At 52.3% G+C, this 19,896-nt stretch overlaps 7 protein-coding genes across 7 annotated transcripts; 3 read left to right on the forward strand and 4 right to left on the reverse strand.

The window, feature by feature from the left end:
- Window positions 1-2,128: 2,128 nt before the first annotated feature.
- B0T23DRAFT_166329 (P-loop containing nucleoside triphosphate hydrolase protein) lies at window positions 2,129-4,585 on the reverse strand. Its single transcript, XM_062832820.1, has 2 exons — window positions 4,216-4,585; window positions 2,129-4,144 (listed from the first exon to the last, which is right to left on the reverse strand). The coding sequence occupies exons 1-2, from the start codon at window positions 4,438-4,440 to the stop codon at window positions 2,336-2,338; spliced, it is 2,034 nt and encodes a 677-aa protein (XP_062691831.1). The 5' UTR covers window positions 4,441-4,585; the 3' UTR covers window positions 2,129-2,335.
- An 827-nt stretch (window positions 4,586-5,412) lies between these two features.
- Window positions 5,413-5,928, reverse strand: B0T23DRAFT_405465 (uncharacterized protein; the record flags this gene model as incomplete). The annotated part of the gene is made up of 3 exons (XM_062838998.1): window positions 5,413-5,445; window positions 5,537-5,830; window positions 5,914-5,928. 3 exons carry the CDS (start codon window positions 5,926-5,928, stop codon window positions 5,413-5,415), a joined length of 342 nt encoding a protein of 113 aa, XP_062691832.1.
- Window positions 5,706-9,110, forward strand: B0T23DRAFT_166351 (uncharacterized protein). Its single transcript, XM_062832822.1, has 5 exons — window positions 5,706-6,176; window positions 6,267-6,386; window positions 6,450-6,716; window positions 6,797-8,730; window positions 8,813-9,110. The coding sequence occupies exons 1-5, from the start codon at window positions 5,958-5,960 to the stop codon at window positions 8,952-8,954; spliced, it is 2,682 nt and encodes an 893-aa protein (XP_062691833.1). The 5' UTR covers window positions 5,706-5,957; the 3' UTR covers window positions 8,955-9,110.
- A 718-nt stretch (window positions 9,111-9,828) lies between these two features.
- B0T23DRAFT_429721 (Snf7 family) lies at window positions 9,829-10,698 on the reverse strand (the record flags this gene model as incomplete). Its single annotated transcript, XM_062840207.1, has 3 exons — window positions 9,829-10,074; window positions 10,209-10,572; window positions 10,661-10,698. 3 exons carry the CDS (start codon window positions 10,696-10,698, stop codon window positions 9,829-9,831), a joined length of 648 nt encoding a protein of 215 aa, XP_062691834.1.
- Window positions 10,699-11,344: 646 nt separating this feature from the next.
- Window positions 11,345-13,224, forward strand: B0T23DRAFT_166348 (uncharacterized protein). Its single transcript, XM_062832821.1, has 3 exons — window positions 11,345-11,556; window positions 11,672-12,557; window positions 12,613-13,224. The coding sequence occupies exons 1-3, from the start codon at window positions 11,530-11,532 to the stop codon at window positions 13,089-13,091; spliced, it is 1,392 nt and encodes a 463-aa protein (XP_062691835.1). The 5' UTR covers window positions 11,345-11,529; the 3' UTR covers window positions 13,092-13,224.
- A 1,386-nt stretch (window positions 13,225-14,610) lies between these two features.
- Window positions 14,611-18,839, forward strand: B0T23DRAFT_166419 (ankyrin repeat protein nuc-2). Its single transcript, XM_062832824.1, has 7 exons — window positions 14,611-14,759; window positions 14,844-15,040; window positions 15,156-15,240; window positions 15,419-15,544; window positions 15,594-16,455; window positions 16,516-18,401; window positions 18,490-18,839. Coding segments are annotated over exons 2-7 (3,198 nt in total). The 5' UTR covers window positions 14,611-14,759; window positions 14,844-15,038; the 3' UTR covers window positions 18,727-18,839.
- A 107-nt stretch (window positions 18,840-18,946) lies between these two features.
- B0T23DRAFT_382202 (uncharacterized protein) lies at window positions 18,947-19,416 on the reverse strand (the record flags this gene model as incomplete). Its single annotated transcript, XM_062837317.1, has 1 exon — window positions 18,947-19,416. A coding segment is annotated over exon 1 (152 nt), but the record flags the coding sequence as incomplete, so codon positions are not given.
- Window positions 19,417-19,896: the final 480 nt, after the last annotated feature.

Here is a 19,896-nt window from a genome sequence, read left to right on the forward strand (position 1 = left end):
AGAGAAGTGAAAAATCCGGAACGACACGGATTGGAAAGGGAGCGAGCATAAACACCCGCTGACTTTGACCCCAGTTCGTTCAGGGAAGGAGTACCTAGGTATGTAGAGCAGAGAGCTTCTGCACTTCGTCGAGACTCTCGGGATTTAGTACAGTTGTTTGATCTGGTCGGCTAATCAGGGAAGCAGCAAATCTGAGGTGTAGTGTCCATGCCAAGGGAAGTACCTCGGGTGGCTGTCTCGACGATAGCCTCACCTCCCGTCGTCATCCACGGCCGCCCGCGATCCTCCCGTCAGCGGCTGCGCAATTGTTCAGTTCACACCTATTGTCCCTTGTTGAACCTGCATTTGCTGGCAGGCGTGACCTGCTCGACGAATAGAAATTGCCAATTTCACCTTCAATCAAAGGGGGACACCGTCTCGACGTCTCATCGCATCGTTTTTGTGTGTGTGAACGGGGGTTTGCGGCAACCGTCAACCGACTGCCCAACTGCTGCTGCTTCGTCCGATGTCCACCACAACGGGGAGCATATTGTGTCTTTCCATGGCCCTGGTTCAGGAGCTGGCCAATGCACGGGATTTGCATGACTTCGACCGGGATCACAATCGCTTTGACGACCTTGGTCCCTGAGTGGCTGATAGCATCATCAGCATCCACTCTTAGGTCAGTCCTATTTGTCGACATGGCGCGAGGTGGATATGGTACACTACCTCTGCACTAGTGTACCTACACTACAGATGCATTTGCTGCCCCGGCGAGCCAGGTGGTGCAACACACCGCCCCATTTTTCCAGGTACAGCCAGGCCCGGCTCGCCAATCACGGGCCAAGGCGGTTTCGAAAAAGAGCGCGAAGGGGACGCTCCGCTGGAGAAAGAAGCTTTCGCGTTGGAGAGAAGCGACCCCTGGTCTAATATGCAGGAACAGACCTCCTTGAAAGCTTCTTCCATCCACCCACTGGGGATGCCTGGCGCTAAATCTCGCCAGAACACAGTGCCACACGGCGACGGGCTAAGATTCGATACCTCACCTTTCTTTACTTGGACGCTGCCACCCAGAGGTATGATATCTTAGTGCTCGTCTAGTAGCAAGGTGGGACGTTGCTTAGTTTGCCGAGATGATGGCTGTGTCAGCATGCTCTCCAATTTCAGGGGACGGCGAGACGGTGGGCGGACGAGGACGCCAAGCGAGCCAACCGCTCGTGCCTCGTTTTCATCGGCCTCTCCCGCCAAGGGCTAGGGCCAAGTTGGTTCGGTTTTACAAAATACCTCTAGTCTAGCACGTAGCTCGCGGGGATGGGAGTGAAACGAACGAGAAAGGAAAGCCAAACGGATCGGATAGACGGCCCCGACCTGATAAGGAATGAAACGACGCCTCAAACGTTGGTCAAAGTAGGTATAAATCCAAGATTCACAAGGACTGAGCGCCGTCGATATCTTGGCTCAAAGCTTCCGCATGACTTCATTACATCGATGCAAGTATTGATCATGATCGTAACTAATGCACCACTGCATCTAGCATCTGCAGTGCCGGACGGAATAAGGTATGGAAAGAATACATACATTGCATCTGCCGATCGCCCCTTCAACCATACCAAGCAGCCGACATACTGCGCGTAGCAATCGCCTCGCTACCCGAAAGACGTGCCCAGAGCAGCTAGACTAAAACCGATCGAGACTTCAATTTCACTTTCTCATTGCCGCGTAATATCCTTTGCTAGGAAGATTGATATTTCTCTTGACGGATGCTGCCGACCCCGTCTTGTTGTTTTCCTAAAGAAAATCCCGGGAATAGCCTCTCTCTTCCTTCCTCCCCACACAGTTCCACGTCTGGTTCCAGTGTTCCACCATCTCGGGCTCCCCTCTTGCGGAGACGAAATCAAAGCTGACCCAACAATTCCACTCCATACAAAAGTTCGCCGGGGCATACATTAGAACGATCTGCAAATAGCTTGTGGGCGACGAGGGGAAAGCGGAAAAGCCAAGGAAATCACCCATACACGACCATAGCTCGACGTGGATATTGTTTCACCGCGTATCGTCATTCTAGTGGGTAGGACAACGTTCGGATGTCTTCACTGGATGCCATGTGGCCCGCAACCAAATGTCCGAAAGGGCCTTCTTCAGACAGGCCTGGCGCGCGGCACGATGGTATTGGAGACGATATCAAAGACATCTGGTGATTTTGGGATTGTGTGCACCTGAAACTATCTATTAATCAAACATCGGGAAACGCAACCCTGGAAAACGACCTATTCCGACAACAGGGTTACTGCTCTCCCTGCAGAAATGAAGTGCCGCTCACGTGGGCTGGCCTGGCCCTCGTGATGATTGACTGCCTTTACATCGTACTGTAAAAGGCGGGCGCATACTCAACCAGCCAGTTTTTCTCAATCTTGGTAATGTCCCGGATAAAGGTCTTCTCTCCGGACTCCATGATCTCGTGGAAGATGACCCAGTCAGCCTTACGGTTGAACATGAGCGAGCTGGGATGCGCGTGCAGCACCGTGGTGCCCGACACGTTTCGGAAGGATCCGTCTGACTGCATGCGCGCAGCATGGGCAAAGTAACCCGTCGTCAGGCACCGTCGGATTTGTTCTGCCTTGTTGACTCCAGCTGCTGCTGCTGCTGGTTGAGCGACTGACAGATCGTCCTCGGTGATTCCAAAGCGCTCAAGCCACCTTCTCAGCTGCGCGCGAATGCTCATGGCACGCGTCATGGCCTTGAAGTTGATCAGGTTGTCATGACAGAACCGAGCCCCTTTGCGTCCCTTGGTAACGAAAGCCTGGTAGACGTTCAGAAGCGTAAGATGGTCACCTTCATCAGCAGCGAACTTGCGCCTCGCGCTCTCTGCTTCATCCTTTCCGCCATCGGGCTGGACCCAGATGGAACCTCCCAGGCTGGTCATGGCTGCAATTGTCAACATTTCGCCAAGGCAGCCGAAAGAGGGGGCGGAGAGAAGGGTCTTGGCCATCATTGGTTCAACAGCCAGCTCAGCCATCCTCAGCCCCAGCGGCTTTGTGAGTTTGGCGTAATCATCCAAAGCACCGAGGGAGTACAGCAGCTCCAAGGCCCGCGTCATGAGCTCAGCAGGGGGTGGAGTGAGGAAATCAAAGCGCAAGACATTGTCGATACCCAGTGCCTTGAGCTGAAGAACGAAAGGTGCCAGGTTTGAGCGTTGAATCTCGGGAGGGTTGGCATCAGGGAGAGCCTGGTACGCTTCCTCGGTATAGAGGCGGAAGCATTTTCCGGCTTTCGTTCTACCCGCTCGCCCGGCACGCTGGGCCGCAGAGGCTTTGGATACGGGAGTCGCGGTCAATGTCTCGATGCCGGTCTGGGGATTGTATGCCCGCAGCTTGACAAAGCCGGAATCAACGACATAGACGATGCCATCAATGGTTACGGAGGCTTCGGCGATGTTTGTTGAAAAAATGACCTTTCTGAAATTGGCGGGAGTTTCATCAAACACGTACATCTGCTTCTCAGTCGGGAGGCCAGCGTAAAGTGGCAGAGGCAAGATGGCTTGGGATCCCGCGGGCAACTGGGCCGAGCGCTCGGAGACAGCTTCGACGGCCTTTTCGATCTCGTCTCTGCCGGTCAGGAAAACAAGGATATCGCCTTTTGGTTCGTTGATATGAATGTCGAAGACGGTCGAGATGGCCTTCTCGAGATAGTCCTCGGCGGGCTTCTCGAGGTAAAGAATATCAATGGGGTAGGTTCGGCCCTCTAGGCTGACGATGGCGCCGACTGGGGCATCCTGCTTCTCGTCAGACTGAACATTGTCAGCGGACTTGGCCTCGTCAGTGCTATCGGAGAAGAACCTGAGAAATTCCTCGGCTTGCAAGGTTGCACTGCTGATGATAATTCTCAGCTCGGGGCGCTTCTTGCGGATCTTCTTGAGTAAGCCAAGCAAGATGTCGGAGCTGATGGATCGTTCATGGGCTTCATCGATCATGATGACGGAGTAGCGCGAAAGCAAGGGATCGACGAGCGCCTCTCTAATCAGAAGACCGTCAGTGAGGAACTTGATGCGGGTTGCTTCAGAGGTGACATCCTCGAAGCGGATGGAGAAGCCGACTTCCTTTCCAAGTTCGCAGCCAAACTCTTCGGCGACTCTGATGGCAACCGTGGATGCAGCGACACGACGAGGCTAGAACAAGGTTAGCATATCCATCATGATGTCAAGCGTGGATTGTTTGGTGTATCAAGGGCAGGACATACCTGAGTGATTGCAATGACCTTTCCATCAGCACACCACCCTGCTTTCTCGAGGAACTGGGGGATTTGCGTACTCTTTCCGGAACCAGTCTGACCGACGACAATGGTGACAGGGTGCGTTTCGACCGTGTACAGCAACGCCTCGCGATGTTTGGCGATGGGCAAAAGTGCAGATGGCTTGTGCAATGCGGGAATGAAGCCCGCGTCAAGACCAGCATCGGCTGCCATTTTGAGGAAAGCTCAGAGAGCCAAGAACAACGATAGCAACAATGACCAGGAGATGTCCACTTGCACACGATAAGTACTCGCTCACACTGAAGTAAAGTTACAACAGTGCGTGGTGGCCGAAGATTATAGTTAGACTATTTATCACAGCCGGACGCCCGATAAACGCCGGTGACGTCGTCAGCACTTTGCGTCTTCACTCACTGCAAACTGAAAGTTGCTTCAGTTATCGTCCTCCTTCTTGAAGAGCAACTCGAATTTCCCGCCCAAGTCACTGTCGAGTAGCTAGGTACCTATGTGTGTAGGTGGTCACCCGAGTTCACCTGGCTGCTTGAATGTTGTTCAAAGGAGAGAGTACACTGGCAATGAGTCTTTGCAAGTCGTTCCCCCGCGTCCAGGCAGCACTGCAGAGTCACGGTCCAGTCGTCGTGATGGTTGCAATGATGGAAGTTGCGATAGGTAAGGTAAGGTAAGGTAAGTAAGGTCACGTTCGCACAAAGTGTGGCGCCATACAGTGTAGGATAGGCACCTCTATTGTGGCGCACGTGAAACCGGCACTGCATTCGGTCGGTTCAATTGATTGATTCAAGCGAGAAAGTTGCAACATTGGGCTGCTCTCTCACTTGGTGTCGGGCTCCACTCATTCCGCCTCCCGTCATCGCAGTCATGTGGGCCGCCAGCCCGAACTCTGCTCATTCTGTGCATTCATCGGCAGGTGTCTCCCGGGCCCTTCAACTTAAATCCCGTCCTGCCCTTCAGTTGCTTCCCGCGGCTTCTGTCATTGCATCACACATCCGTCCTGTCCTCATACATCCCGTCCACATCAGTTGAAAAGCAGCGCCGAGCTAACACCTGCCTTCATCTGACTAAACCGCGGCGCCTCTGCAGGACAACTCCAGATCCACTCAACTTCCTGAACTCTTGCGCACATTTCGCCTTGTGCCCTGCCTCATCCAGTTGTCGCTGTAGCCCCTACTACTGCTCCTCCACCACTTTGGACTTGAACGGCTTTTGATTCTCAGCTTTGTGCGAAGCGCGAAAGACTCGCGGAGACCGGGTGGTCTCAGGCTGACGACGGAGAGATCTCTTGCTTGCGTACTCTGTGGCATTGCAAATCCTCGCAGTTGTCTTGCCGCGCCATCTTTGTCGCGGCTTGCTCCTCTTCATCTCGAGAGCTGAAGAAAAAGTCGACCTTCTTTCTCCTGGCTCCTAGTTCTGCGCCTGTTTTCGTTTCGATTTCCTTTTCGTCATCTGCGCAAGCATTGATCTTGCCTCGCTCGTACAAAGGCGACGCCGTCCACAGCTGAGCAGAGCGAGAGCCATCGCGACAGCCCGCCCAGCCTCGGATCAAGTCTTCGTCTGATTTCTTTGCCTTCCATTCATCACGAGGTCCCTTAAAGGATAACCCCGCGCTTCTTGTCTTGATTGCCCCGCACAAAAGGTACAAGCGTGGCGTGAACCAATAAGGCTACTGACTGTTGCGCTCTCCATGTTGAGGTTGTAGGCTATTATCGACCGAGATGGGTAGAGAGAAGAGGACCACCGGCCATGGCGCGGCCAGAGGAGAGCATGCCAAAGCACGGCATCAGAGGGACCGCAAGGGGAACATCATGGATTGGACCGCGCCGCTCCCTCCTGGCCTGGTAGCAAAGCCTGACAGACCACAGTGCTCATCCAAACACAAGTCCTGGTTTGAGTTCATCGAGAACAAGGACAAGAAGAAGAAGCTGGAGATCGAGGTAATGACCGACCGGAACAGGACATCTGCGCCAATCAGGCGCTGATATGTGTGTGATTGTGAGAATAATGCGTTGACTAACAAGCAACAGTTCACCGAGAATCGCGAGCCCCCGCCAGGTTTCGAGTTCGTCCCCATTGGCAATCCCACCTTGACCACGGCTTGTAAAGAGCTTTCGCGAGAGCAAGGTGCCATGATCTTCATCGTCACGGTTTGTTACAATTCCAGCTATCCAACACCCAACGTGACCAGCTTCTGACGCTACGCTCTATAGTCTTCTAATGGCCAATTTTCCAAAGAGCTTAGTCGCCATCTGAACCGTGTTGGTATCCATGTTCGGGAGTCCATTGTCGAACAGGCACGCCAACAGTTGGGACAAGACTCAGATCTGCCTACACCTGATACGGGCGCCGGTCAACCGGAGCCCATCCCAGAGAAACAAGAAGACATCAACAAGCAAGCTGACGCAGCTATAAGGGATCTGTTTCCGCGAATACCGAACACTGACCGCCAAATGATCATTGAACACTCGTTCAACAAGGTAGGCGCATCATTCACATTGATAAACTGTCGAAACAAGCCCCTTGCATGGATCCACATTCTCACATTTTCCTGTTTTAGGCGCGGCTACAAGATAAAAAGGATCCGCCGGTCGGTCTTGCTGCTCATGTTACGCTTTCACGTCGTGTTCAGCTTGCTGTTCTTGCTCACATCAGACATAACCACACGAGATATGACAAGCTTCTAAGGGAAACAAGCTATGTCAATGCTAGGAAAGCGGTTGAGGGTCTCTGTCTCGACTACCTGGTCAAGTGGCGAGGAGATGAGGAGACGGGCCGCGACCAACTTGATGAAATCTTGGCTGAAGTTGTCGTCATTTCAGATTCGGAAAGCGAAGATGAAGACGATGACGAGGAGGACGATGATGGCGAGGATCAATCTTCCGACGCCTCTTCAGTGGAAGAGGTCTCGCCAGATAAGCAGACTGCGCCGGTCCGGTCCACCCTGCCTGCCTCAGCCCCGAAACCATCCCCCCCAATTGTCGATTTAACCCAGCCCAGTCATGCTCAACCAGGTCCAGCAATTTCGCGAAGAGCAAACAAGAAGAGGGCTAAGAAGGAAGCTCGGAAGGAGAGACTGGCTGCAAAGAGAGCCGAAAAGAGAGCCGAACGTGGCTTCAACAGGTACCGAGCAGTCGGCCAGGCCTGGAGCCAGGCAGTCGAGCGTCAGCGCCTAGGGAATGTTGAGCATGTGCCCAGCCCTACCGCCACAGACGGCGTCGATAGGTCAGTTCCTCAGGTTTCTCAATCGTGGCAGCCTTCTGGGCCAGAGACTGTCCGTCCCCCGGATCAAGGTATATATTACACAAGGGAACCGCTACAACAAGCGCGATATGTCTACGACAACAGCCCCCAACAATCAGGGCCGGTCTACAGCAGCGTGCAGCGGCCTAGCTTGGTTGAAGCAGCGCCACGAGTGCCCGATCCCAATTTTTACAGTGAACAGGATTGGCCTATCCAGCGCCTGTCGCTACGAAACAGTTCCAGACCTATAGTTGGGGCTCAAGCTGCTTCTCATGCGAGCACTGTTGTTGAACGGGTAAGACATCATGGCGAAGACCTCAGGGACTATCTTGTGCCGTCCGTCGAAGAAAGATCCCCAGATGTTGCAAAGTTCCCGTCCGAGTTTCATAGTCAAGAGTACAGGCCACCGCGGGAGGCCCATAACAATATGTCAAGTAGGCAGGTGCATTACACACTGAACACTCGAGAAGAGTTCATCACGCTCCCACCGCGGAGTGACGGCATACGAACAGCCACGGTGCCTGCTGCACGCCCAGAGTCTTATATCGTGGTCAGCTCACAACCGCGTGGTATGACTCGAGCCTATGCTCCAGTTGCAGGTACTGGTAACCCCCATGACATGCCCGTATATCGTGACGATGCCCGTCTCGGTGATTACGGACCACCCGTCAGAGCGGATACCCAGTCCTGGATCAGAGACGACAATGCTCATCCTAGGTCGGAGGCCTGTCCGATTGTGATTCACGATTCTCCCCGACCAGTGAGGCATGAGAGCGTAGTCCCCGCGCGCTTCCCTCCAGAGGCACGCCCTCCACCACTGCCTAGAAGGGAACACGAAGACGTCGACCATCTGGGCGCTATTTACGTTGGGGACCGTGACACGTGGCGTTCTGACCCCAGAAACGGCCAGTATGTCGAGGACCAACTGGGAGACTTTGCTGAGATCGTAAGGGTGTCCAACAAGTTTCCAAAGCGTCACGGTTCCCAACCAGTACCGGTAGATGTAGAGTTTTACGACTCTCGGCCGAGCGTTCCACGCGCGCAAGATCATGGGCATGTCTATCGTGAGGGCCAGCGGATCTATGACTCCCAATTAGGGCATGCAACTTATCCGCGAATCGAGCGCGTCATTGGAAGGTATGAGCAACCTGCCGAATATCGCTCGGAGGAGGTTGTATCAGGCATCAAACGGTATGCCGATGGATATCCAAGTGGCAGCGCAAAGCGGCAAGAAAGAATTCTGGGCATAGAGTACGTTGCTGCACCTCAACCGCAATGTTCCCTTCATTACACCTTTTCATTCTCGTCATGTACTAATCAAAAGGCTTCACAGGTCTGAGGGTCATTTTCATCCTGCCACTACATACATTCCCCTAGATGACGACTACCGGTACCAGGGACAACCTCAAGTCACACATGCGCCACTGCGGACTTCCATCTACCCGCCAGTTTCTGCTTATCCGCCCCGTCACTAGCAGCGGTGTCGTACGATATAGTGGCATCGTGGCATACGACAGAGATTTCGTGTTGAGTCGAACAGATGTACTGTTGAATTTCCTACGAAACCTTGCATGCGGGTATATCAGCATGCTCTTTCTCATCTTTTCCAGCCACGGATGGGTGGCAGACCTTCTCATACATAGCGTTAAGATACCCTGTGGATATTGGAGGACTAGAGCGGAGGCATGTTGTTCAAAGATGCATGATCAGGGCGTCATGGTTATCGTGTATGGGTGGCAGCTTGCATTTTTTTGGCGTTCAAAACTGGCTTAAGTGCATGGGACCTTCATGTGCTGGGCGGACGTTTGGTCTTGATTGTCAAGGCGAGGAGCATCAGGAGCGTATCTTCTACTGGATGAGGGTTTACATGATACGCAATTACAGCGTATTGCATACCAATGTGTTCAGCATTAGATCGAGTAAGGCCATGGTGTAGCGTGTTGTATTTTATGTTTGCTTTAACAGTCATGCGATTGAAGAGGGAACTGCCAGGCATGCGAACATGCTCATTGCAGCACGTTGGCAAACTCATATGATGTACAATGATAAGAACATTTGAAAGTCTGTAACATTGAACTTTGCGTATTGAATTCGGACGGTCGACTTTCGATGCGGAGACGAGTGATAGTAGATTACGAACGTGAAGGTATTCAAGGTTTGTGGACAGAAGGTGGATCGACGAGCTCATTTCTCTTTCCCAACCCAAGATCGGAAATCGTAAAGATGGGTATTCACAGTAATCTCCAAATTGGCTTCCTCATGCCCCTAACCATATCAAACCCAAAAACCTTTTAATGAGAAACTCCGGAACACCTCTCACCTCTGTAGATATATACTCATAACTCATCGTCAAGCCAGCATGGCCTGTCTCTCCTCTTGTCGTTGCCGTTGCCGCTGCTGTCTCTCCTCTTCTTCCGCTCTCAACGGTGACGATAACTCGGTATCGGGAACGTTTGGTAGCGGCACTTGTGGTACTGGCTGTACGGGCACCGGTTGGTTCTTCGCAGCCACCTCGGCCTCCAAAGCCGCCAACTCTTCTTCGACTTCGTCTTCGTCCTGGTTGGAGATGCGACCTCCTAACATTTCGCTTACTTCCTGTTTTTTGAGGGGCGTCATTGTTAGCTAGCCACTCATTCAACATTCCCAACAATTCCCCCTTCTCCCCCCCCCCCCCCCCTCTCCAAAAAAAAAAGGATCAAAGGGGAGGACATAAAGATCTCAAGACAAACCTGTTGATAAGCAATCTCCTCTGCCGTCTCCCCCATCATCTTCTCGACGTGCTCCAACCCTCCCATCTCGGCGTGTATCTCTTTCAACACTTTCGTCCCCTGCTGCAGACCAAAAAATACGTCCTTTTGTATTAGCGCAAACTCCACACTTGAGGTTAGTTTTTCCAGTTGCTCCAGTTGCGCATCGGTTTTTTGGAGCAAAGTTTCCTGGTACTTTTTGCGTCGGAGAGCGAGGAGCGCCCGCTGCTTGTCCCCCTTGGCCAACATCTGGCGCGCGATGGCAGTTTCTCGGTCGGTGAGGACGGTGATTTTGCGCTGGTATTGATGGAGCTTGTCGCGCTGGGTTTTTAGGTCGAGGATTGCTCTGGAGGGAGGAGAGAGGGTGTCAGTTGGGTTGACTTGGGTTCTTGTTGGTTGGGAGTTGGATGTTAAGGGAGGAGTGCGTTGCGTACTTGTCTTGCGCCGTGACGCGGCTTGGCGAGTTGCCCATGGTTATGGCATACGAGAAGGATTTCGTCCAGTGTTAGGTTCGGTAGGTCCGGTGGGGATGGGGATGGGGATCGGGATTGGGAGATCCTCGGCGGAGGGAGTGCTGTCTCGTTCGCACGAGGCACGCACACGACGACGATCCGGGGAAGCGTCGATGCGGGAACGGACTTTGTGAAGCGGCGGGAGGGTGTAATTGCACGGGGCTGGTTGTGAGACGTCACTGCTGGGTTACCGGCCTTATCATTGGACAAAATGTCGTGCCTCGAAGACGGGCATTCCAACCAATATTCTGTACAGCAGCTTCCATAACTCCTTATCAGCGCTCACCCAACGCCTCCGAGCGACGTAATCGGACCATGGCATTGTAAAGGTATGTATGGCTCCCCGCAGCCCAAGCTCACATGCAATGCCATGATCCGTCCCAAACCAAGACTGTTCATTCCAGACAGGTGACAGCAGCATCCAGATCTCTTTTCAGGCATATTTTATGCCATCTGGTCATCATCCATGGGCTAGACAAGCACGGCATTGAAACAGCGTAAAACCCCCGTCGTTCGGTTAATTGGCTGTGACACACCATCTCCACCGTTCTGGAATCACGCAGATAAGGTACCTCTATGGTACAGGCTGCACAATTACACTATACCTAGCCCACGGCACCACCTACTACCTCGAAATGCCAGGCTACCTCGCTACTGTTTGACCATTTCAACCATCCTGGATCGTACCAACATCTATCTCATCATTCACGTCTTCCAACCCACCGTCTGTCAACACTGCGCTTCCAATCATCAAAGATCCAAACGCTTTCCAGGAGAACAGGTGGCTCATCATGTCTGCGCCAACTGACGGCAATGTTGTAAGTCATTCCCCGCCGAAACTCAGGGTGATCTTGCAGCAACCGGCAGATCCAAGTTGCCCCCTCCTTTGCGAAATGGGAAATCCTTTGGTATACTAATCCATTTGCCGGACAGTCCAAGCACGCAACGGTAGAACCCGCACCCGAATCCCCTACGACAGCTCGACCGCTTGAAATGGATGACGACGAAGCTCAGGAGAATGTCCCCTTGGGCAACGATACCACAACAACTGCCACCACACAGAATGCGTCTGGTTCTGACGAGAACCCTCCAGCCAAGCCTCCCCGCCCATTGACCGAGGAACAAAAGAATCAGCAGATTCTGAAGGAAGCGTTTCCCTCCATCGACCTTACTGTCATCAAGGCAGTCCTCAGGGCCAGCCGCGGACAGATCGAGCCCGCCTTCAACGCTCTTCTCGAGATGACGGATCCCGATGCAGTTCAGAACGATGACGTACCCCCGCCGCCTCCCCCGAGGCCCGCGGCGCAACCCGGCGGTCCTACCTCCACCGAAAGGTCCCAACTGGAGGCGGATGAGATATACGCCCGCCAACTTGCAGAGCATTTCGAGAGTACCGCCGCGTATGAGGCCAGAACCGCCAACCGCGGAACTCCGGGCTCTTCTCGTGAGCCCACTGCCGCCCGCGGACCGCACATGCCTCCGCGTCCTCGGCAGGAGACCGGCCTGAAGCCAAATGAGCTGTATAACGACAGGGAGCACAGCTTCATTGATGATGATTTGCCGGTTATCAAGGAGAGCTTGCGCAAGGGGTTTATCGAGACACAGAGCAAGGTCAATTCGTGGTTCACAACTATCAAGAAGAAAATTGACGAGACCTTTGACGAGGATGAGAATGAGCGCCGGCAAAACGAGAGTAATGCGTTCATGGGAAGACCAACTCGGAATCAGCAGCGCAGAAGTGCAGATTACGACCGTTATGATGCTGATCCGGCCATCCTCAGCGATGACTTTGCGGGCATGAAGTTCAACAATGATGGCAGTAAGTCTTGCAGCAGAGCTCTTGTGCGCGACTGTTGCTAACACAATCATTACAGCCCCTTACACCGCCCAGAGCACACATCAGCAGCTGTACGGTAACCCTCATGCGTTCAGGCCACCACCACCTTCCAAGTCGCCCAAGTCCTCAGACGGCAGGAAAGTATCGTTTAGAGATACGGTGGAAGACATCAGCGCCTACGACGCTTCACCGAGGATGCAGCCCAAGGACAGTGCTGCTGCGGCCCCGGGAAGTAGCAGTGCTGCTGGGTCGGCAACCAAGACAAGCAAGTGGCAGCCTTTGTCGTCAGTTGACCCGAATCCGATTGCGGACAATGATCCATTCAGCCTGGGAGACAGTGACGACGAGTTCGAACAAGGTCATAGGCGTAACCAGTCTGGCAGCAGTCAAATCAAGATGGAGGATAAGACAGCAACGGATGCGGATCACGAGAGGTTGAGACAGGCAACGGCCGATGCCATGGCTGACAGTTTGGTGGAGGGGGATAAGACGAAGAAGAGTGAACAGGCGAAGTAAATGATTACAGCAGTTGTTCGAGGCAATAGGAAGTTTGTATAATCGGCTGTCAATCAAGATACCTTTTAGTCCATGAAAGAAAGGTGGATGGATTCAACTATTGGGTTACATGACATTTCTTTTTTCTTTTTTCTTTTTTTTTTTTTTTTTTTTTTTTTTTTTCTTACATCAACAAGCAGGGCAAGGTTGCCAACCGATGTTCCTGTCTTTCCAAACTTTCAGAATGCTTTCAGGCTAGACTAGGTGTCATCCCAAGTGGTCCCTCGAATGTGAGATGCGGGCAACAGCACATGCTTGCCCCGCACTGCTGAAAGCTCCAGCATGGGATGCCCCTCTTCACAACGACTGCTCATCAATCAGCCTTGTAACACAGGCACATGGCAGGATGACGACTTTTCATTGGCTTGTTGGACGACATGAACCAGCGGTTTGAATTAGGCATCTTTGCGACCTTTCCGCTTTCTCTTGTCGTCCAAGCGAGAAGGTGAACTATTCAAGGGCAGGGGCTCCCAGAGAAAAGGTCTCCTTCGGTGGAAACCCAATAATCGTTTGTCACAGTGTTTGAGAGAGATGTAACCGGCGAGGGGATGGAAGCTCAGAATAGTATGTAGTACGCTTTATGTATTAACCTCTCAAAGACACGACAAACTGCTCACGAGACCTTTTACTCGTTACGAACACACCTTTTGCATATGAGTGACATGTCTCCCCAGGATGACCTGAAGGCATGAAACGGGAATGTGTCGATTACCGGTACTTCAGAGGTGTAATGAATAACTCCAAGGCCAGGGCGTCCTTAGCAGAGATTCACGCGAATTGGCGGGCATTTGTGCCTGTTTGAGGTGCTGTCATGTTAAGATCCCCGAAAGGTCGGAGCTAGGTGCTGGAGCAACCAAGATGCCGGTGGCTTGGCGCGTCCGACAGCAACACTGGCAGCATCAACCCTGACAGCCAGCGCCTTGGTTCCACGCGCGCCTTCCACTTCGCTATCGATAACCACACCTCATGTAACACGAGGGACCCGATGTGGATGGGGGACTCGGGGACCCGACATCAACCACTCACTTCAGCACCTGCCCACCTTGGTTCGGGTACCTTAAGCTTCCCTTTCCATCCTCCAAGCCTCCCTTTCTTTCCTCTTTTCTCGCCGGATACTCAAAAGCTGGTAGGTTGACGGGCTGGTGCTTAACTTTTTACTAGAACCACTGGAATCCAGCTGGCTCGGTTCCTCGACTACTACTACTTTCGCTTTTCCTCCGAGGTCTCATCACCAAAGGCAACCGCAAAGGTTCTCGGCCATCTCAGACACACCTCAGTCATCTTTCAGTTCAGTTTCGAGACGGAGCATCCAAAGGAGAAGTACTTTGTAACTGCACTCCATCCATCCCTCACAAACCACTCACCTCACTGCATCAGTGCATGTCTGAAGAAGCTTCCCCGTCCACTCCCACCTCCCGTCTATCCAGATTCCATCCCGACCTTCACGTTCCATCCAACCTCGCTAGCGCCTTTTTCACCAGTAATCGACTCCGTAACTGGCCCTTCAAAAGCTTCACATTCCCACCGAGGCAAATCTGGCGCTGGACTTTGACCTCATTCCTCCACAGCCGTCCTCGTTGCAAGTCTCTCATCCTGTGTACCCGACATCAGGAGGAAGAACTTATCATTGTATGTGCCCGAACACTCTTATGGCTGAATCTTCACTACTCCACATCTTATAAAGACCCTTCTTAGTTAATACACAGATTATAGGTTACCTCCGGGACGGATTCTAATTACCGAACCGAATCTCTCGTGATATTGGGTCTTGTGTTCCCCTCCAGAGACCTGTCTTACTGGTTCAGGCGCTAGACCGTGAAAGCAACTACCAGCATTGTCTCACCACAGACATCAACTTTCTTACCGCATCGCCAGGCTTCTGCATGTCAGTAGCCGTCGTTAAGCACCATGTGAGTCTGCAATCTCTAGCCTCACTTTTCCCTAACCTCACTAGCATGAGATGAAAGCCTTCTTGATTCATTTCCATCCGTTATCGTTGGGCGCTAAGACGATATGACAATACAGGAAGTTCGGCAAACAAATACAGAAGCGGCAACTTGAGGTCCCCGAGTATGCTGCCAGCTTTGTAAACTACAAAGCTCTCAAAAAGGTATGCGTTCCGGTTGCTGTTATTGTTGTTGCTGCTCGCGCGCATTATCATGATGTTGCCAAGCCTGGACTTGGGGGCTCATATCAGCATTCTTGGCTCTTTGCGATTTTGAAAACTACATCGTTCTATCACAAGATACGGTTGACTGCGACGCAGATGCTGACACTTTCACATACAGCTTATCAAGAAGCTATCTGCGACCCCTATTCTACCTCCGCAAACGGACCTTCGACGTGCACCGGGCGAGCCTCTAGATACCCAGTCTGCTCTTCAGGCCAACAAGGCCACGTTCTTCTTCCAAATAGTACGTAAGGTATTTCTCTCAGTACCTTGCATTATTAACAATTGTCTAGGACAGAGAGTTGGACAAGGTCAACGCTTGCTATGTCCAGAAGGAAGCCGAGCTAAAGATTCGGCTCAAGACGCTTCTTGACAAGAAGAAGGCTCTACGATCAAGAAGCGGCGGGACCTCACGACGGTCCACCAAGTTCACTACCCTTCAAGAGGGTTTCCAGCAGTTTGTCAACGACCTGAACAAATTGCAACAGTTCGTCGAGATCAACGGTACAGCTTTCTCCAAAATTCTTAAGAAATGGGACAAGACAGCAAAGTCCAAGACAAAGGAGCTATATCTCTCAAGAGTCGTCGAGAAACGACCAGCCTTTAACCCAACCGTCATCAGCGAGCTGTCAGATCAAGCGACCACCAGTTTACAAGAACTGGGAGCGTGGGCTGATGGGGACAACGTCAGCTTCGAAACCAGGCCCGATCACGACCATGTCGTTAGCACTCAACATCTCCTTGGGACTGACGAGGGCGATGCCGATACGTTACTGCTTGACACCGTTCTCTCGGGAAACATCGACTCCCTCAAAGATATGCTGGACCGTATGAAGGCCACAGCAGCTCCAGATGGCTCTGCCGATGTCTCGCTAGCGGAACGGGTTACGCGGACGTTCCTGGCGTCCATCAACGAAGGCTCGCTTGAAGCGCTCAAGGTCCTTCTCGACACTGGGCTTGTCGACATTCAGTCCTGGGATGATATCAATGAGCGGAACTGTCTCCACCAGGCGGCCATATATGGTAACTCGTTTGTTCTGGAGTACGGTCTGTCCAAGGGAGTCGACGCGGAGAGGACTGACGCGTATGGACGTGTACCTCTACACTATGCCAGCATGCATGGGCGTCTCGACATGATTGACGCCTTGCTCAATGGTATGCTCACACTCATCTAGATGTTGTTGTCTGGTGCACGACTAACCTCCCGGTCTGTAGCTTCCCCCAAGACTATCAATCTTATTGACCACGACAACTTTACGCCCCTGGTCCATTCCATCGTCCGTAACCATCTTGAGTGCGTCGGCAGGTTACTCGAGAGGTCTGCCCGGATAGACCCGGTGTCTGATACCGACCATGTACCACTAAACCTTGCCTGTCAACATGGCTCAGTGGCAATCGTCGAGCTGCTTCTCAAGCATGGTGCCAAGATTCTTGCTGACGCCGAGGGTCTGTACCCTCAACATTTGGTCGCAAGATCAGGGCAGACTCCGGAGATTCTAGTGCTGCTTAAGCAGTACGGAGCCGATCTCGATCAGATCGATAAGCTTTACGGCTGGACCCCTTTGGTTCATGCAGCAAGTGAAGGTAATGTCCCGTGCCTGCAGGCTTTGCTCGAGATCGGCGCGGATCCCAACATTCTCGACGAGAAGGACCTTCCTGCCATGTACTATGCGGCTTGGGAAGGGCATCTCGAGTGTATGAAGCTTCTCACACCAACTAAAAAGGAGAAGGCGGCAAACGAGCTCCCACCTATACACATTGGAGGAGCCTTGCCTCCCATGGCTAGCAGCACCGCGCCAATGCCCATGTCCCTCGACGCGATTGATCCCATCCCCGCGCTCGAATTACCGCCCCCTATCATTCCCCTACGCCGGTACGGTCACAACTTTCTTGACACCAAAACCGTTGTGCAGATCAGCTTTGAGGAAGACAGCGAACAACCTCTACTATTCTTCCAGGACGGCAAGTATCCAGCCGCTCGCCTTACCATCTCATCCAAGTCATCGGACCTCATCCCCAAGAATATTATTCTTCCCTTCCAAGAAGACACTAGGGTTGCGTCATTTCAGATCGACAATCTTGAATCCTTCACTTTGGACTTTGAGGTATTCCCGACGTATGGCGCCAAGGTCATTGCGAAGACTGTTGCTCTACCAAATATCTTCCGTGCATTGCTCAGCAGCTCTGGCAAGTGCTGCCTGCCGCTATTTGACCCTCGGCTGCGCGCCATTGGCCAGATCAGCTTCCACGTCCAAATTATCAAACCCTTCAGCGGAACGCCGCTCGAGATCACGGACTTTGAGACGTACTGGAAGGCCACGAGCCAGTTCGACACAAACACAAGCACCTTCGTCACCGGCTCCAGTCTGTCGGGCGACTTTGTCCAGATCTATGTCCAGCACACCAAGGACGGGGTTCCTGTACTCTGGCCCAGATGGACCATCAACTGCGGCGGTATCGACGTCCCCGTGTCCACGCTTACCCTCGCCCAGTTCCAGACCGTCACGGCAGCCGCCAGAAACGGAATCAACCTATCCGAGCTGTCTACTTACACCCTCGACCAAATAGCCGACGTCCATCGCATCCTCGCCAACATCGGGATAACCCTCCACGAGGCCCTCTTCCTGCTTCCCAAGGGCATGCACGTCAACATCCAGGTCCTGTACCCGACGGCCGACGAAAAAGCTGAATCCAATAGCAGCACTGTGGCGGACGACGTCAATGAGTTCGCCGATGCGATCCTCAGCGTCGTCTTCGACCATGCCCGCGCGCAGAGGGCTGAAAGACCCGATAGCGTCCGGTCGGTGGTGTTTAGTTCGTATAATCCTACCTTGTGCACGGCGCTGAACTGGAAGCAACCGAACTTCCCTGTGTTCTTGTGCAATGATATGGGAAGAGAGGATCGGAAGCAGCAACAGGGATCTTGTAGCAAGGGAGATGGCGATGAGGATATGGGCGGGACTACGGCTGCTAGTAGACGGGAGGCGGCAGATGAAAGGACACTGCAGAGTGACGGGAGGAGGACGAGCTCGATTAAGGATGTGGTGAGGACGGCGACGAGCAATAACTTGATGGGGTTGATTTGTTGTTCAAGGCTGTTGGCAAGTTTTCTCTCTCTGTCTCTCTCTTTCCCCCCAACACTTTCCTCTTAAAGTGGATGTTTCCACTAACGGTTGTGAATGACTACAGGACATGGTGCCAGCACTGGTTGACGCTATCAAGTCTCACGGGTTGGCTCTGGTGGTGGACAAGTCGGGTGAACCTGAGGCGGCGAATAGCAAAGACAGTGGTGATAAACAGTTGGGGATTAGTGGTGCGTTGGGAGGATTGGCTGGGGCAGATCCCTTTCCTAAGTTGCCCAAGGGCGTGGATGGGTTGCTCAAGAGTAATGGTGTGTTGAGGTTTAATGAGTATATTGATGTGTAGTTGCGGGATGGAGGGAAAAGACGGGAGAGGAGGTTGGGTAATGTATAGGTATGAGGGAGTCTGCTGGTAGACGATTAATGGAAAATGCCAATGACATTGATGTTTTATCTGTCCGTTCACTCTTGACTATAGTATCTCTTTTTTACTCTCTCTCCATTTCTTTCTTCACGTTCTCTCTTGAGTTCTCTCTTCACGTTCTTCCAAAGTTTCCAAACGATTCTTCTCCTTCCCTTTCATTATATTTATACATTCAATCATACGGTCTACTAAACAGCTGCGTCGCTTCATCATCGTAGCAGACGAACAGTGTAAGGAGCAACATGTGACCGACAACGTTATCCCAAGAGTAAGTCGGGTCGAATCGGTAATCAACCACTCCGTTGTCTCTCCAGACGGACAGATGCATCTTTCACACAACATCGACTTCTATTTCCAGAACCCGCCATCAGCCATCAGCCGTTCCTCGTGGTTTCCTCACCAGTCATTTCAGCTCATGAGGCTGTGTATCGCAAAGAGTAAGCCAAACCTTCCACTGCAGTAGGATAACGCCACTGGACGTTCCGAGAGCCGAAGAACCTTCCAAACTTCCAATCGTGCATGCCTGTACACTATATCAGCCATCATACACTAGTTGATGCGGTCGTCGATCTTTTCTTGGTTCCAAAGTTTTGAACGCTTGGGTAGAGTCTCATACATGACGTGACGTTTCTGTGGGATATTTTGCTGTTTTACACGTACTGTACACCTCGGCCGGCATTTAGTTTGTTAGCGCGGTACCGCCACCTCACAGAGTTTGACCGGCTGGTGGCGGGCACACCAATGATCTTTTGTAGGAAAGATTACCATTGTCGCCACTTGCAATTTCACCGCGCTAACAACGTAGTACACTCTGTATTATATCTGCAGAGGTGCAGTACGCTATAAGATACGGCTGGGCGTATTTTACCCGCCATTGATGTGCTTGTTATTGATGTACTACACTAGTGTAGTGTAGTGGTTATGACGACCAACTAAAGCATTTAGGTGGAAGCAAAAGTTGGTTGGTTGAGACAGATATGAATATGCTCAATGAGAATTGCTGGATGGATGACGCAGGTACGGAAACCCCAGTTTTTGTGTTTCTACACTTGTACAATAATTGCAGTTTGAAGATAGCCATCACTTTCTCTT

The sequence above is a fragment of the Neurospora hispaniola genome (assembly GCF_033458365.1).
Source record: "Neurospora hispaniola strain FGSC 10403 chromosome Unknown B0T23scaffold_5, whole genome shotgun sequence".
Lineage (NCBI taxonomy): Eukaryota > Fungi > Ascomycota > Sordariomycetes > Sordariales > Sordariaceae > Neurospora > Neurospora hispaniola.

What these genes read in the sequence shown, in the direction of transcription:
- B0T23DRAFT_166419 (XM_062832824.1), top strand. An exon ending in CCACGTTCTTCTTCCAAATA is followed by an intron (nt 15,545 to 15,593) that starts GTACGTAAGGTA and finishes ACAATTGTCTAG; the next exon opens with GACAGAGAGTTGGACAAGGT. An exon ending in GATTGACGCCTTGCTCAATG is followed by an intron (nt 16,456 to 16,515) that starts GTATGCTCACAC and finishes CCCGGTCTGTAG; the next exon opens with CTTCCCCCAAGACTATCAAT.
- B0T23DRAFT_166351 (XM_062832822.1), top strand. Translation starts at nt 5,958, where the DNA reads ATGGGTAGAGAGAAGAGGACCACCGGCCATGGCGCGGCCAGAGGAGAG. An exon ending in AGAAGAAGCTGGAGATCGAG is followed by an intron (nt 6,177 to 6,266) that starts GTAATGACCGAC and finishes AACAAGCAACAG; the next exon opens with TTCACCGAGAATCGCGAGCC. An exon ending in GAAAGAATTCTGGGCATAGA is followed by an intron (nt 8,731 to 8,812) that starts GTACGTTGCTGC and finishes AAGGCTTCACAG; the next exon opens with GTCTGAGGGTCATTTTCATC.
- B0T23DRAFT_166348 (XM_062832821.1), top strand. Translation starts at nt 11,530, where the DNA reads ATGTCTGCGCCAACTGACGGCAATGTT. An exon ending in CGCCAACTGACGGCAATGTT is followed by an intron (nt 11,557 to 11,671) that starts GTAAGTCATTCC and finishes TTTGCCGGACAG; the next exon opens with TCCAAGCACGCAACGGTAGA. An exon ending in GAAGTTCAACAATGATGGCA is followed by an intron (nt 12,558 to 12,612) that starts GTAAGTCTTGCA and finishes CAATCATTACAG; the next exon opens with CCCCTTACACCGCCCAGAGC.
- B0T23DRAFT_166329 (XM_062832820.1), bottom strand. Translation starts at nt 4,440, where the DNA reads ATGGCAGCCGATGCTGGTCTTGACGCGGGCTTCATTCCCGCATTGCAC. An exon ending in AGGTCATTGCAATCACTCAG is followed by an intron (nt 4,145 to 4,215) that starts GTATGTCCTGCC and finishes ACCTTGTTCTAG; the next exon opens with CCTCGTCGTGTCGCTGCATC.